This window comes from Crinia signifera, chromosome 2 (genome assembly GCF_055691185.1).
Source record: "Crinia signifera chromosome 2, ASM5569118v1, whole genome shotgun sequence".
Taxonomy (NCBI): Eukaryota; Metazoa; Chordata; class Amphibia; order Anura; family Myobatrachidae; genus Crinia; species Crinia signifera.
In genome coordinates, this window is record NC_139218.1 from 60,176,071 (window position 1) to 60,193,275 (window position 17,205).

Genomic DNA, 17,205 nt, shown 5'->3' on the forward strand with positions numbered 1-17,205 from the left:
CTGCTGATTGGCTGAGAGAGCACTCAGCCAATCAGTGGCTTCCCATTCATTTGTATGTGTTTTTTTCCATCGTGGCTCCTGGCTCCCCCTGCCCGACTCTCCACAAATCCCCTCGCCCGGCTCCTGATCCCCGGGAGTTGCATGTGATAAATCGCATGCGATTTATCACATGCAAATCTTGGCACGTCAAGAGCTGCCAGGGAAAATCAGGTCCGACTTGATGTATGGGGCCTTTGTTCTCTAGTTTCCCTGCACTATTGATATTATTATCATTATAACTGATAACAAAATGAACATTAAAGTTAAATTCTCTCTCTCCTGTTCTCTTTCTCTCTCTCTTTCTCTCTCTCACCCTTTCTCTTCCCATTTTCTTTTTCTCTGAGCTAGTACTGACCCTCAGTAGTGTAGATAATGGCTGTCTATCATTGTGGTGCGGCTTGGGGAGGTCTGCTCTGCTCTGTGTGAGAGGGAGATACAGAGCCGGCCCTAGCCTAAATAACGCCCTAGGCAAGATTTTGGCTGGTGCCCCCTAGCACTGACACTATTTCTGCCTCTGACCCTGCTCCCCTTTCCCAGCACCATCAACCCTCATTATAGCAGTCATAATTTTGGTGCTCCTACCCGCAATATTTTAAATAGAAACAGTGCACACATTCGGTGTGCAGCCCAAACAGGGGTGTGTTATTGCTGGGAAGGGGCATGGCCACACAATAGTACCCCCAATCCAAATTATGCCACACAGTAGTGCAACTTTATTCACATTATATCATGCAACGGTGTCCCTTATTCATGTTACATCACACAGTAGTACCACTTTACCTTATATACATTACTCCTCACATTATTCACATTACACCCTTAGAAAAAAATCCTGAGAAAATATTGTATTTTAAGCACCTCAATGGCCACACTGCAACCCAGCACAAAGCAGTGTCTGCTGGGCAGAGGAGAAGAGCTGCTGCTGCTGCTGTCGTCAGTTAAGGGGAGGGGGCCCGGGGCCCCCACTGGGTCCTTCCATCAGACTTTGGTCTGGGTAATTTGTACCCCCTACCCTTTTCTCTCGGCACCCCTGATAAAACCACACAGTAATGCCCCTTACACATGACACACATTATTAATGTCCTTATAAACATAATGCCCCTTACACATTATGCCAACCTTTATTAATGCCCTTCATACACATAATGACACACATAATGCCCCTTAAACATATGTTGCACATGATTAATGCCCTTATACACATGACACACATAATGCCCATTACACATATGTTGCACATTATTAATGCATTTATACATGACACACATAATGCCCCTTACACATATGCCGAACACTATTGCACAATCAACCAACCCGCAGACAGCACTTGCACAGCCGCTAACACTGTGACCTCTGCCTCTGCTTGGATACAGATGTTTCCTCATACATCTTGCCTCAATAGGCCATTCAGCTGCTGGCCAGTTCTGCTAACGTTGGGTGCATTTTTTGCTGAAAATTCGTCTTATTTGCATTATTATGTGACCAGGACACACAAGGAGCTTCCGATGATTAAAATTATATGCGGCATGCCTATATTCTGTGTGCAACTGTGGCTGTACCTGCATACGGAATGCTATGTTACAGTGATTTCCATGAATACACTAGTTCATATGCAGATACAGCCTCACTCACACACAGAATATAGACATGCTGCATATCATTTTAATCAGCAGAAGCTGTTGGTGCCCCTAGGCATTGCAAATGCCCTAGACAATTGCCTAGTTTGCCTATGCCTAGGGCCGGCTCTGGGTAGATAGGTGGTAACAGTGGCATGACTCTGGGAGTCTATTCCGTTTGAGAGGGTGATAGGCGTATGGTAAGGATAGGGATGTTAATATATGTGGGTGGAAAGTACCAGTCCCTTACTTTGCCCGGGGAGCTCGGACCTCTAGATACACCCCTGATTAATAATAGTTTGTGTAAAGATAGTGGTACTTTTTGTTAGGATGAGTAGTAAGATCTTTTTGGCTCATGTATTCTCTCTGGCAGTAAAATGGTTAATCACAGTTGGAGAAATAAATCCATTTATTCTCAAGGTATCCTGTCTCCACAATTTCTGCCTGTTACCACAGTTACACATATTAATAATGAAGTTATATAATGAAACATTTGGTTTCATGGCCATATCTTGGCGTTATTATTTTCCAAACCAGTACATTAAACTGAAAAGTAATACATAAAGAAGGCTACCAAATTCCAGGGACTTACTTTATTCCATCTTCACTTTTAACCTTTGTATAGGCCTGGTAAATGTTTCTAATATATATAACAAATTGTTAAATTTGTATTTGAGTAAACATGCTATAAAAACCTGTTTTTACAATTATACAAAATATATATAATAGTATTATTATTTTATTATAATGTATTAATTAAAAAAAATACTTTTTTGTGTTTTAGTAATTATGTAATTAGAAAACTTTTCATTACAAAACCTTATATTCAGCATATCACCAATTAAGGGAGAATTCATTTAGCTCTGATCATTTTTAGGACAACAAAATTGGACTTTAAAAAAAGGAAGAAAATTATTGTGCCCCCCACAAACTGTTTTTGGGACGAAAACACATAGAATCTGTGATAAAGTCACTGACTTATGTGTTTTCACTTTCTGATTTGCTAAAACAAGCCAATTATCTGTTTTTTTTCTCCAGAACTTGCTGAGGTCCCCAAACAAATCCCTGATAAGTGAGACCGGCCGCCACACGTAGGGGCTAACTAGATATCCCCGAAGTAAATTTACTCCTGGTAGATTACCTAACTGAATTCCCCCCTAAGTGTTATTGAAAGGGTTTTTAGAGTTTGCACTTTTTTATTTTAATTGAGCCTGGTATATAACAGTCTTACCTGGGATACGGTCGTATTGTCGAAGCACTTAGCTCCACAGTCGTTGGGTCGACAGGTGGCAAGGTTGACAGGGTTCTAGGTCAACATGGGTGAAGGTCAACAGGTGTGTAGGTCGACATGGGACAAGGTCGACACGTGCGTTAGCTCGACATGGGTTAGGTCGACAGGTCGTTAAGTCGACATGGGTTTTTTCACTATTTTTTGAGCCGACGTGCCAACAGGCGGTTTTTTATGCCCTACTATCCACTAGGGCTTGGTGTGAGAATAAAATAGTGTGCCGAGTGTAACGAGGCACCGTGCCCGAAGCATCGTGAGTGAAGCGAGCGATGCAAGGGGCTGCGGTTCACTTCCAACTGTGTCCATGTCGACTGTGTCGACATTCAGGTAAAAAAAACAGTGGTCAAACCCATGTCGACCTAACCACCTGTCAACCTAACCCATGTCGACCTAACACATGTGTCGACCTAAACCATGTCGACCTAGAACCCTGTCGACCTTGCCACCTGTCGACCCAACAGTGTCGACCTAATGATTGTCACCCTAAGTATGGTCGATAAAACGATCCACACCTGACTTACCTGACACTAAAATTAAGTACAATTAAAATAAATGGAGATGTTACTTCCACTGTCCAATCTAGATTATTGGTCCACCCTTAAATTATAATACCATATGGTAAAATAAAACTTGTCCAAGTGTCATAGTACATCGTTACATTTTTCATGCCAAAGAGGAAAGATTTATAAATAATAATAAATAAATCATGTACAATTAAATTAGCGAAACTTAAGAACCTTTAAGTAAGGAAATTTCCGTAAGACAAATTGCTTGAGCGCATTTTCTAAAACATGTCAATTAAATAATTGAAAATGACTGTAGTGACAGCAGACTTTTGAACTACAATACTAGTTATATAAATAATGAATAAAGATTGTGTATGACAGGAACAAACTGATGTTGAATAAATACATATTTGGTAAGATGGGAACTGTGTTCAGACTAAACCACCAAGTGTTTGTCTTGCAATTTTTTTTTTTTTAAATTACTACAAAAATTTGCTTACATTTTAATAGTAAGAACTGTAACAGCAAAAAATGACCTTTGTTGTATATGATCCAATTTCTATCTCACACATGTAAGATCCACCGTGGAAATAATTATGATGCATACAGTACGTCGTCTCCTGCCTCCCGATAATGACATCACTGTTGTTACAGGGTTTGCTTGCCCTTGTCTGCTGGTGTTTGCAACATGCCCGACCTTTGCATGTGGCCAATTTTGCAGCTATCCAAACAAATGATGAATGGAACAAAATAATGAGGATGCTGTTCACTTATAATTCTTCAACGACTTCGGTACCTTTCATCTGGATCTTTAGGTTCTGTGGGGTTCTGATTTTCCATTTTGTAACACTTTATTAAGATAATTTCATTTTTATTTCCATGTGGTTACTATTTATTTTTTTCTATATATATATTTTATCTTGGGGCCCATGAAAACATTTTAATTAATGCCTAATCCAAACATTTGTGGCACATGGTGGGGTAAATCTCCTTCTTATGATACATCTAATTTATAATTAATATAGTAAAAAGCTGCATTACAATTTTGGCCGTCCAGCTCCCTCCCTGAAGAATTAAGGTGAAGAGCATTTTTTCATTAAAGTTTGGCTTTTTTTTTTTAGCAATTTTCTTTTTTTTCCATCTTATTTTTAATATCCGTTGGCATGTTCTTGCATTGCTGTGATTGGTTTGCCTGCCTAAATAGAACCCTTTCCCTCTGACAAGTGGAAATACCTATTGGGAATTTTTAGTGGTTGCCCAGCATATGGGGTTTATGGTCTATTCCCTAAATTATGTAAAACTACAAAATAAAGAAGGGGTAACTATGACTTACATAAATGTATTGTTTCCACTGCCACAACCGGTGCCTGTTTATCAGATTTTCTCATTGCACCCAGTCTTTGATTTGATGCATGAACTCCTTACTACATGCCCATGTGTTCCTTATCATATTCTTCTTTCACATGTGCTGAATTATTATTATTATTATTATTATTATTATTTTTACTAGTAGTAGTACTAGTTTAGCTTGTGTTTGTGGTGAGGCCTATGATTAAGACTTCTTAACACGGCTTGCTTGCCTGCAGAACTGAATGACCTGACTTCTTGTGTTGTGATCTTATTTGCTACCACTGCTCAGAAAAGCTTAAGCACTGATTTGAAGCATGTGTCACGTTTTTTGTAACCTAATTCATGTCATGGGGAGAGCTGAAAGGCCTAATGTGTCTAGAATATTTTTGAAACTGGATATGAATGAGAATAAGGGCATACTGAAGTTCTCCTAGGGTTAATGAACACAGTCAAATTGTAGAATTGTTTTCACAGCACCCTTAGGCCAAAAGTTTCTAATTGAGAGATTTAGAAAAAAAAAAAATGAACTAAATTGAATCCTTACATTCATTTATGTGGTGAGGGCCAAGATTGGCAGCCACCATTTATGCCTATTAAATTGACCATAAATAATTTTAATTGGTACTGGACCAGCAATCCAAGGCACCCATGCAAGTGTCTTGAAGCACCCCAGGCAGGGCCGGCTCTACCACTAGGCAGCTTTAGGCAGTTGCCTAGGGCGCCAGGATCTAGGGGGGCACCACCAAGTCTGCCTATCAAAAAATCAAGAATGTCTGTGAGGATCCTTGTTGTACTTAATGCAGGTGGTTGCTGTGGAACCTCTACGACCTCACCTCCATACTTCCTCTTGAGGTATACTTCCCTATTTTGCTGCCCTATCTTCCTGTACTCTGTTGTGGGTGGCAAAGGGGAGGGTGCAGGGGGGTTGCCAGAGAAAGCAGGGGTCTTGCCCACCTACCTGAGGGGCTGGGAGGACCACTCAATTTTGGGAGGCTCCCTGCCATTCCAGAATGTTAGGCAAGTATGCATTAAGGGATTGATAAATGCTTATTGGTGGCAGTATGGGGGGGGGAGGGCGGCGGCAGAAGGTTGAAGTTGTGCCTAGGGTGCTAAGAAGCCTTACACCGGCCCTGACCCCAGGGTGCCATGGTACACAGATTGGAAACCAATGGACTAGTGTAAAATAAGACAGGTCTCTTTGCTTTGGATGTTATCAGGATCCCAGCTCTTGGGATGCCAGTGGCCAGAAGACAGACATTTGCATCCCTAACACCTTTTAGGTACATATGGTAACCTTCATCCTAACTATAACCCCCCTCCCCCCAGCCTAACCCTTCCTCTATCGCTAATCCTAAACCTTCCCGTCCTCCCTTGCACTATAACGCTTAACCCTCCCTGGCAGACTTATAATCATGATGCCAATAATCAGAATTCCAGCACAGCCATTGTGAGTTATACCGGCATCCAAGCAATGTCCTCTGACCAGTTGATTGCAGCATAGTATTCAGACACTGGTAGAGATCCCGACTGCCAGTATACTAACCGATTTCCCTTTGCTTGAGGACCAGTAAAACTCATAAAGGGCCAGATGCACTAAGCTTCAAAAGTGATAAAATGGAGAGTGATAAACAACCAGCCAATCAGCTCCTGCCTGACATTTTTCAAACACAGCCTGTAACATGGCAGGTAGGAGCTGATTGGCTGGCTGTTTATCGCTCTTCATTTTATCACTTTTGAAGCTTAGTGCATCTAGCCCCCAATATTTTAAAATTATTAAAAAAGTATATATTGTCCATGTTTTTTTCTGATGAAATAGGAATAAATGTCCTGATAAAAAGTTTTGCTAATTTAGGAACATTGTTAAAACGTAATTATGTTTGTTTTTATATATATGCTGGTTTTGGATGTTTTAATTTCAATTTTTGTTATTTCCAATGACACTTCGTGATAATTCATAAGTACACAATACAAAATAATCCCACTTACTGATCCCATTCCCAGATATAAATAATGGACATAAAATATGTGTTTAGAAAATAAGCATATTATTACGATAAATGCTGAAATCACATCTATGGGGGATAAGAGGGTATTCAAAAACTATATTTAATACTGCACAGAATTGGGGTAAGATACATTCTGTAGGTATATACTGAAGATAATACTTTTATTATGAATCCAGAGAAAGAAATAAAATTAATATCTACATTAAACATGGAATACTTTTTTAGACCTAGTAAAATGTTGCAGTATCAGGCTTCTCACCCTAGTTAGAGCTCGGGGTACTCTTATAGCCAGTGTTGCCATCAGTACCTTGATTGAGGTTTCATGATTTGTAGGTGATAAATATATCTGATTTGTTGGTTCTGTGGGGTAGATGTATGAAGCAGTGATAAGAGAGGAGAAGTGATAAAGTGCCTTGTACTTTATCACTGGCCAATCAGCTCCTGACTGTTAAGTTACAGGTTGAGTTTTAAAAGGGACAGCTAGGAGCAGGGGGGCGCCGATTTACAGTTTTTCTGGAGGGTGCTCCCACAGATCACCCCCCCCCCCCCCGGGACTCACCTGCTGCTTGCCGTCGGGTCCGGGATCCTAGCAGCAGCAGCGCCGCAGCGGGGTCCCAGCAGTGGATATGCCATCAGCAGCAGGGTCCCTGCAGAAGATGGGAACTAGCAGCGGTATTAATACAGCTACTAGTTCCCATCCGCCGCTGGGACCCCTGCTGGTGGGACCCCGCTGCTGTGGCCCGTGCCGTGTGTGCTCCTCACTTTCCGTGGATGCTCGGGCCCCGGAGCACCCAAGGTTTAGGCGCCCACGGTTTCGACGCCTATGGTTAGGAGCTGATTGGCCGGTGATAAAGGGGAAAATTTATTGAGCTTGGTGAAGTGATAAACTGTCTGTTTTTTTTTCACTGGCCAATCAGCTCCTAACTGTGAAGTTACAGGCTTGGTTTGAAAAATGACAGGTAGGAGCTGATTGGCACTTTATCACTTCACCGAGCTTCATAAATCTGCCCCAAAGTACCAGGAACTTTATCACTTCTCCCTTACCTATGCTTTATACATATACCCCTGTGTTACCCATCACCATTTTTTATTGTGTGGTGGGGCAACTTTAAGCCTCTGCCTTTATTTCCACACTTCTCAACCTGTGTACTTTTGTCCCAAACACATGGCTAATACACCTTTTTCAATGGCAGAACAATATTGGGCTGAAGCTTGGAAGACTGTTGAATGAAATATAATCATAAAAGTAACAGTGCCCTCAGTTTAGGGCACATTTAGACTTTGGTAACTCGATGTCTAATTGTGAAAGTTATACCGATTTATTAAAGACAATTGAGAAGAAAATGACTTGCAGTACCAGTGAGAAATAAATGAATAAATATAAAAATATATATTTTGTATAGATACTTAATGTTTTTATTTCATTTCTGTATTTTATGATGAATGTCATCTCCATAGTTGCACATATGTTCATCAATGTTTTGAGCCCACCCATCTGTTATGATGAATATTCACTCTGTGTAACACTTACAGTGTTGCACGTTAGAGGATTGCAGAGAATCTTGTTTCGGAAATACATTGATTAATAATTTACTGTCTGCGTCTAGATTAGTCACAGAAAATTTGCAACAGAGTTGCTAATTCTGTTCTGCACTGTTGGAATGAGTTACAGGCTCAATGCAGACCTGAGGAGCAAATTATCAGAGACCAGCGATCAGGTCGGGTGCCGTATGACTGCCCAACAATTGGGATCCCGAGAGTCAGTATATCGACATCGGAATCCCGACTGCTGGTGCTCCGACAGGGGGGATCCCGACTGACAGGGTCTATTCTTCTTTGTGGGTGTTCATGTGGTTATCCATGGCCCCATAGAGGGAGAATAGAACCTGTGGCATGCGAAAACGAGCCACATCTTGGCGAGCGCAGCAAGCCCGCAAGGGGCTTCTTTGTGCTCGCCCATCGGGATTCCGATGTCGGTATACTGACTGTTGGGGATTCCGATTTTCTGGCAGTCATACCACAACCAGGTCGATGCCACCCAGTTACAGTGAAATTCCACCTTGCAAATGAATGTGCTGGCTGTACGATTATATATATACGGCTAGCGAAGACTTCGCAGCCAAGCGAATACGTCAAAATCCATATGACGCTCTCCATCAAATGATTTTTCCACTGGTCGCCACTCAGCGCAGGCTCCTGAGATCAGCCTGATCGGGGCCGGAGCTGACGCCTCACATTTTCCTAGGCACACCTAGTATTTTGTCTGTCAAGCCTGCATTTTTCTTGATCCATTAAATGACCAGTTACCACCCCCAGACCTTTTGCCTATGGCACGGCTAATCACTAAATATTATTGAACACCATTAATTGCATAACATATTAAATGTTTTTGGATATTCATTATTTTTTTTTTATGTTTGCATGTTTTGTATATAATATGGTTTTACATCTTTTTTACATGTTTTAAAACATATTACACTGACAGATGGAATATTACTGTGCTACATAAATATAGTTTTACCTATGTTGTCATCAACAGCACTTTTAAAAGATTGAATTGCTTGTGATTCAGGCAAATTCTGCAGCCTGCACGTTGAATGTGATGGTACTTTCCTGTGTTTCTGCCTAGTGTTTAAAGGGGCAACCATTTAAAAGAAGAAACATGATTTTGCTTTGTAAATAATTGCCCCTTTAAAACGTTGGAATTGTTGCTGGAGACTATCTGATGCCTGGAAGTTGCAGATTGTTACATTGACCTCTTTCATATTCTAAATTCAGCATTTCTCGATATCATATTTTATGTTTTGCTTTTATTTCATGGGTCCTGCAAGTCGCATTCTTAATTACCATGAATAATTATTTATTGATTGGTCCAGTGGTTCCCAAATGCGGTCCTCAAGTCACAACAGCAGTCCTGGTTTTTAGGATATCCATGCTCTGTCCAAACGTTTTCAGGGCTACTGATAAAAGAAGAGGAATGAGGTTAGCAATGCAGCAGCTGGGTGGGTGGAATGGGGCAAGGGGGTTGGTTGAAGGGGAGCAAATGGAGAAATGATGATGATGAGGAGGGGTTTTACTGTGGCAAAATGCTTTGACGGGGTTCTACTGTAACACAATGTGTAGAAGGGTCTCTACTATGTGGTCAGGTGTAATGTGTATGAGGCGTTCTATTGGGTCATTTAATATGAATAACGGACACTACTGTGTGGTGTAATGTGAATTGGTATTATTCTGTGGCCACACTCCTTCCCCACAAAGCCACTGGCCTTTATTTTGAGGGCGCACCACATCCCTGTAACCGCAATGACTTTTGGGGTAGGCTTGAGTACAGCGTTTGGAAACCACTGGATTAACCATTAATCTGTTTAATATATTGATGTGCTGTAGCTTACTTCTATAACTATCCCTAACCTTTTGACTGATCAGAGTGTTAGTGACAGCACTGCCTTGTCTAGTGTTATTTTTTCCTGTCCCTTTTCTTAGAGCAGGTATTTCATTGGTGTTTTACCAGGTTTTACAACTAAGCGTTAAAGAGCTAGTACATAGGAACATTGACGTGAACTTATTCCTCTATCTTTTTTATCTACGCTAACCAAAATAAAATAATTACTCCCATACAGCACACATCTAATTAAAGATTCAAGATATTTGGTACTGCTTCTTCGGTTAGACCTAATTTATCCTTTGGCGCGTCATTTTATTTTATCATTTTATAGTAAATACACATTTGCTGGTCTCTATTATTTACCTTTACTGAACAAGGAGATAACTGAAAGACAGCTACAGATGACAGGTATATCACTATTGAATGTAGGTCTGTGTTCAATAGAAAAGAGTCTTTGTGAACACAATATGTATTGGATTCATCCTGTCTATGTTTGATTGATATCTCTCCAGACCCCAGGGACGTGATAGAGATGCAAGGCTTTGGTGCTAATCTTTTGCCCTGGCAGCTTAATGAGTATTGCAGTCAGGGATCCTCCTGCTTGTCTTGCTCCACAGGAAGCTCTCCATACGATATTCCCAGCTGCTGCAGCTGTGTCCATGATAGGTGAGAGTTTTGCTAAGTATATTGCACGTTTGCTGAATGTGTTTATGAATTTTAAATGATTTTTCTTAACAATGATATATAAATGCTTAAAAAAAGAAGATTTTTCCAATCTAGAGTAAAAATTGCCCACTAGTTACAGGATGCAAGTAGATTGCGTACTAGAGAGACTCCCAGAATGTCCTTATACACCAGTGATAAAATCTCTGGTCTACGATTAACCAGCGAGGAGCCACATGATAATGGCTCCATACTTGATATATCTGAACTAATATAGGGTACACACCAGGGCGACCCGCTCACGATGCACATCGTGAGCGGGTCGTCAGTGTCTCGTCCGACCCGCTCACGGTGATGCGGGGGGGGCACGACCCGCTCACGATGTGCACCGTGAGCGGGTCCGATCCGATGGCGACCCGCACCCGGCTGTATGGTCGTCATTGAGATCCTACCTGCAGCAGGTAGGATCTCAATAACGACCAACCGACCCGCGGGACTGCGCATCGGATCGGTATCGGTCCACACCAGGACAGAAAAGGGCCCAATCAGCACACAATCTACATCCAATTCGGAATTGGATCTAGATTGAGGGGATCGGGCCCTAGTCGTCCTGGTGTGTACCCAGCATAAGAGCTACCTACCTTGGAGCAACCCCAGACTACTCCATGTGGCATATCAGGACCTGCATCTCCGCCTAATACAAGCTCCTCTCTGCCTCTCACAACATACATACAGATAGTGGTAGATGCTCAAATTAGTTCAGTAATACCATTCAGGTGCATGCAAGGGAGGGGTTAATACTGAGTAACTAAAACAAGACATTGGTTCCTCCAGCTCACTGAATGGGGTACTTGTGTATTTTGGCGGCGCCCATCGCATCGCATACCATAACACATACGATGGTATGCGATGCGACGCGATATCGTACGATAGAGCACGATGGCATACAATTTTGAAATTGTATGCCATTGTACATGGCATACGATGCCATACGATGCGATGCGATGTGATTAAACATTGTATAAGCACCCTAATGGGTGCTTATACTATGTTAAGCACCCAAATGGGTGCTTACAATGTTAAATGCACCCCCACGCCACCCCCCACTATAAACGTGAACCCGAAGCGTGGCGAGCGCAGCGAGCCCGCGAGGGGCGGCGGTACGCGTCCTATGACCTTTTCATACCCCCACTATCCACGTCGGCGTGGAGTTGAGAATAGAATAGTGTGGCGAGCGCAGCGAGCCACCGAGCCCGAAGCGTGGCGAGCGCAGCGAGCCCCGCGAGGGGACGCGGATACCTTCACAGGTAAACGCGTCCCCTCGCGGGCTTCACAGGTGTCCGCGTCGCCACGGACACCTGTGAAGCCCGCGAGGGGACGCGTATAACTGTGAAGGTATCCGCGTCCGCTCGCCACGCTTCGGGCTCGGTGGCTCGCTGCGCTCGCCACACTATTCTATTCTCAACTCCACGCCGACGTGGATAGTGGGGGTATGAAAAGGTCGTAGGACGCGTACCGCCGCCCCTCGCGGGCTCGCTGCGCTCGCCACGCTTCGGGTTCACGTTTATAGTGGGGGGTGGCGTGGGGGTGCATTTAACACTGTAAGCACCCATTTAGGTGCTCAAAAGCACCCTTTAGGGTGCTTATACGATTTTTGGTCGTATAGGGGGTCAAAATCGCGTCGCATCGCATCGCATGCCATCGGGTGCATGGCATGCGATGCGATGCGATCTGTTCGTCGTACGACGGACATCGGGGGCGCCGCCAAAATACACAAGTACCCTGAATGGTATTAGTAACCAATCTTGAACACTGCATGATAATAGAATTCAGAGATATTGGTTACATATACCTGCGCAGGTGTATGATATGCCCCCAAGTGAGGGAAAAGTGTTAATAGAATGTAAGGGTGTGCAGCACTGAAGCCACCCAGCCCAACCAGTCCATGGGCACAGCAACCCACACCACCGTTACCCTAAATTGGGTCTACGATTAACCAGCAAGGAGCCACATGATAATGGCTCCTTACTTGATATATCTGAACCAAGAGCTACCTACCTTGGAGCAACCCCAGACTACTCCATGTGGCATATTAGGACCTGAACGAATTCTGGATTGTCAAATCCAGGAAACGGGAACATTCCTACAGTTGGAATAAATACCCCCAAAACAAATAGTGAATTCAGAGGAATGGAACAGTGGTATAACAGATTGTCCGGTAAAAAGACAAGTGGCTCAGTGGGTATGATAATGGGGAGTGCATTTCACTTTCTTTTCTGTTATACATTAAATATTTGTTTAATGCAAAATTATTTCTGAGATGGTAATTAATATTTAATGATATCATTCTTATGAGCCTAAATGTAATGCCTTTGTTTCCCACAGGACACCACTCAAATTATTGTGTGAAAACATGAAGAGACAGATTGTTTCCCGAGCGTTCTATGGATGTAAGTCAAAATAGGAGCTTGCCCTTACACATTGTACAGTACACTTATATATAGGCATAGATTATTACAATTTTAAAAACACATATACAGTAATGGTAGATTTACTAAAACTTAAAAGAAGGAAAAGTAGTATTGTCCATAGCAACCAATCATATTCTAGCTATCATGTGTCTAGTACAGGGGTTCTCAAACTCGGTCCTCGGGACCCCACACAGTTCACATTTTCCATCTCAATCACAGGTGCACTCATTACTGACTGGCACATTTTAAAAGAGCCACAGGTGGAGCTAATTATTTCACTTGATTCTGTGAGGAGACCTGCAAAACAAGCACTGTGTGGGGTCCTTAGGACCGACTTTGAGAACCTGTGGTCTAGTACATTCCAGAATAGGATAAGATGTGATTAGTGGTTATAATGAACACTTTTCCTTTTTAGAAGTTTACATAAATCTACATCAAAGAGAAGTGTGAATATAAGGCAGTCATCCTTTCCCACACAGGCCTTTTTTAGGATTATCATTATTATATAACGCAGCATATTCCATTGTGCATTACAACTGGGGCAACAGTAATAGAATATAAATGGGTAATACTGTAACAGACACAGAACATGCATATGTGATTAGGAGAATTAGTATTCAAATTGGACTTACCCTTATGATGGCCATACAGTGAACAATATATACAGGATAAGCTAATTAAACGACTATTCTGAATACTTATGGTTCAGTGTACAATATGGACATGAATAATATTCATTCACTGGTTGAAAAACAGCCTTGATCCATTTGGTTTGGTTATCAAACCTGTCTAATCTACCCGACTGTCAATCAGCCAACTCCATTTTGTTGAATGAAGTTTGCCGCAATACAACTTGCAGTGTATGAGGCCCACCAATAATAGTGCCACCGCTACAGCCTTTGTGTTATCCTCTGGATCAGTTTGTCTATTGTGATGTATGTAGCTGGCTGGTATCCTGGGGCAGTCAATGGGATTGTATACGATATATCGTATGTAAAAGGGCCGCATATGATGTATTGTGGGGCCAAATACAATGTATTGTATGCGAAACTAGCCGCTGGGAAGCCAGTGGCTAGGATCGCATACGATAATAAATGAATAAATAAACAACCATTTTATTTACTTCCAGAGACATATGAGCCATAAATGCAAAGTTCTCATAACATTTATTTTGGCTATTTGTATTTGGATCTAAAACGACTGTCTTTCTATGCTCCCTTAGGGCTGGCTTACTGTCGTCACTTGTCCACTGTTCGAACACATCTCTCTGCACTTGTTCATCACTCTATAATTCCACCCGACAAACCCGCGGATGCATCAGGCGGCCTCACCAAAGAAGTGTGGAGCAAGTATCAGAAGGATATGAAGGTAAACTGAAAGCCCATGTCTAGCATACATCATGCTGTGCTATTACAGATATTAGTAAATCAGGGTTGCCTACCCTCCCGGAATGGCTGAGAGGGCCCTGAAAATACCCCCCCTCCAATCGCGGCTTCCTCCTCCCTGACTACTCCATGTAAATAACCTGATCTCCCGATCTCCAACAAAGGGGCGGGGCTAAAGTGTAATAAGCGTGCCATTTTAGCCCCGCCCCATCCATGGAGATAGGCAAATAGAGTCATTTTCCATCATGGGGCGGGGCTTAATGACATCACGCTCAAGGCCCCCCGAGCTCCTGCTGAAAGTCTATTCATGATTTAATGGTTAACCATTCCCCCAAACTAAGGGGGTTATTCTATTCACAGTGACTGATGTTTTGCGTCTGCGCATGTGCAGATGCATTTCTGCGCAGATGCAGGGTGCGAGTGGGCACGGTAAACTAAATGTTTGCCATCCCGCTCGCACCTAGCAATGCGGGCGGGGCGTCGGCAGTGGGGGGCATAGTCCATGGGAACGCTAGGATTTCCCATGCAAATCGCTGGTGACGCGGGGGGCGGGGGGTCAGCTGCCCACCTGCTTCTCGCACAGCGATCTTTGATCTACGAGCTCTGGAGAAATCATTCGATGGTCGCCGACCATCGAATGAGTTCTCCCCCTCACCCAAGGCTGTGAATGGATGATTATGCAAATCATCCATTCGCAGCCGTGCGGTGGATCACTGGTACAAGGGGGGGCAGCCAGCACTGCGCGCAGCGGCTGGCATTTAGTCCACACGCAAAGCTGTGAATTTTGCAGCGTTGCATGTGGACCAGAATAAGGGCCTCTGTATCCCTTCCCTGTTCTGCGCCTTTACAGTATAATGATAGCTGCAGATAAAATAACATTTTTGAATTTCCCTAAGGGCACTGTTGAACCTGAGCTGATCATTCAGAGCTGTCCACAGGAGGACATCAGCTGAGTAGACTTTCATACTTCCCCTGTCAGCGGTGGCAGGAGAATTATCTGATAGAAAGACGCTGGGGTTCTCATCTGTAGAACAGCAGGAAGTACATATCAGATCAAAACAGCTCTATTATTTAGGATCTAAGGTTATACCAATATATATTTAGGTCATGCTCCATTACCTTTCTGACTGGTAATATCCATAACACAATTTATTTATCAATATGACTTTATAAATGATACTTTAATGGAATAAGTCAACCCAGAAATTAAATTGAAGTGGAATAGTGGCAGGGGTGCTACGAAAGAGGTGTAAAATGCTAATCACACAACTTCATCGGAAGTGATGTAACCACATTGGCTTCCTGTTCTCCACAGTCTAAAACATTACAAACATACAACTATGAGCGCATCCATACCCCAACATAGAGCATACATGCCACAACCTAGGGCATGCATGCCTAACATAGCACACCCAAGCCCCAACATAGCGCAACCACACCCCAACATCGCGCATCCAAGCCATAACTTAGGAAACCCACGCCCCAACATGCACATCTGCCCACATGCCCCAACAAAGGGAAATCACGCCCAAACATAGGGCATCCACTCCATAACATAAGGAACCCACGCCCCAACATAGCACACCCACACCCCAACATAGTACATCCATGCCCCAAAATAGGGAATTCACACACCAACATAGAGCACCCATGTCCTAACATAGCGCATCCATGCCATAACATAAGGAACCCACGCCCCAACATAGCACATCCACGCCCCAACATAGCACATCCACGCCCCAACATGCCACATCCAAGCCCCAACATAGTGCATCCATGCCCTAAAATAGGGAATTCACACACCAACATAGCGCACCCATGTCCCAACATAGCGTACCCACGCCCCAACATAGCGCACCCATGCCCAAACATAGTGCACCCAAGACCCAACATAGGGCATTTACACCATAACATAGGGAACCCACGCCCCAACATGCACATCCATGCCCCAACATAGCACACCCACACCCCAACATAGTGAACCCACACCCCAACATTGTGCATCCATGCCCCAACATTATGCATTTATGCCCCAACATGGGGCACCCACGCCCCAACATGCACATCTGCCCACATGCCCCAACAAAGGGGAATCACGCCCAAACATAGGGCATCCACTCTATAACATAAGGAACCCACGCCCCAACATAGCACACCCACACCCCAACATAGTACATCCATGCCCCAAAATAGGGAATTCACACACCAACATAGAGCACCCATGTCCTAACATAGCGCATCCATGCCATAACATAAGGAACCCACGCCCCAACATAGCACATCCACGCCCCAACATAGCACATCCACGCCCCAACATGCCACATCCAAGCCCCAACATAGTGCATCCATGCCCTAAAATAGGGAATTCACACACCAACATAGCGCACCCATGTCCCAACATAGCGTACCCACGCCCCAACATAGCGCACCCATGCCTTAACATAGTGCACCCAAGACCCAACATAGGGCATTTACACCATAACATAGGGAACCCAC

General features: G+C 43.3%; 1 protein-coding gene across 9 annotated transcripts in view; it reads left to right on the forward strand.

Moving 5' to 3' along the window:
* SGSM2 (small G protein signaling modulator 2) overlaps positions 1-17,205 on the forward strand; it is a 318,515-nt gene that overhangs the window by 235,285 nt on the left and 66,025 nt on the right. For all 9 annotated transcript variants that reach the window (XM_083172218.1, XM_083172219.1, XM_083172220.1 and 6 more), the window contains 3 exons: positions 10,703-10,856; positions 13,239-13,303; positions 14,547-14,692. In XM_083172218.1, the coding sequence (XP_083028344.1) occupies positions 10,703-10,856; positions 13,239-13,303; positions 14,547-14,692 (365 nt within the window). The remainder of the gene's footprint in view (positions 1-10,702; positions 10,857-13,238; positions 13,304-14,546; positions 14,693-17,205) is intronic.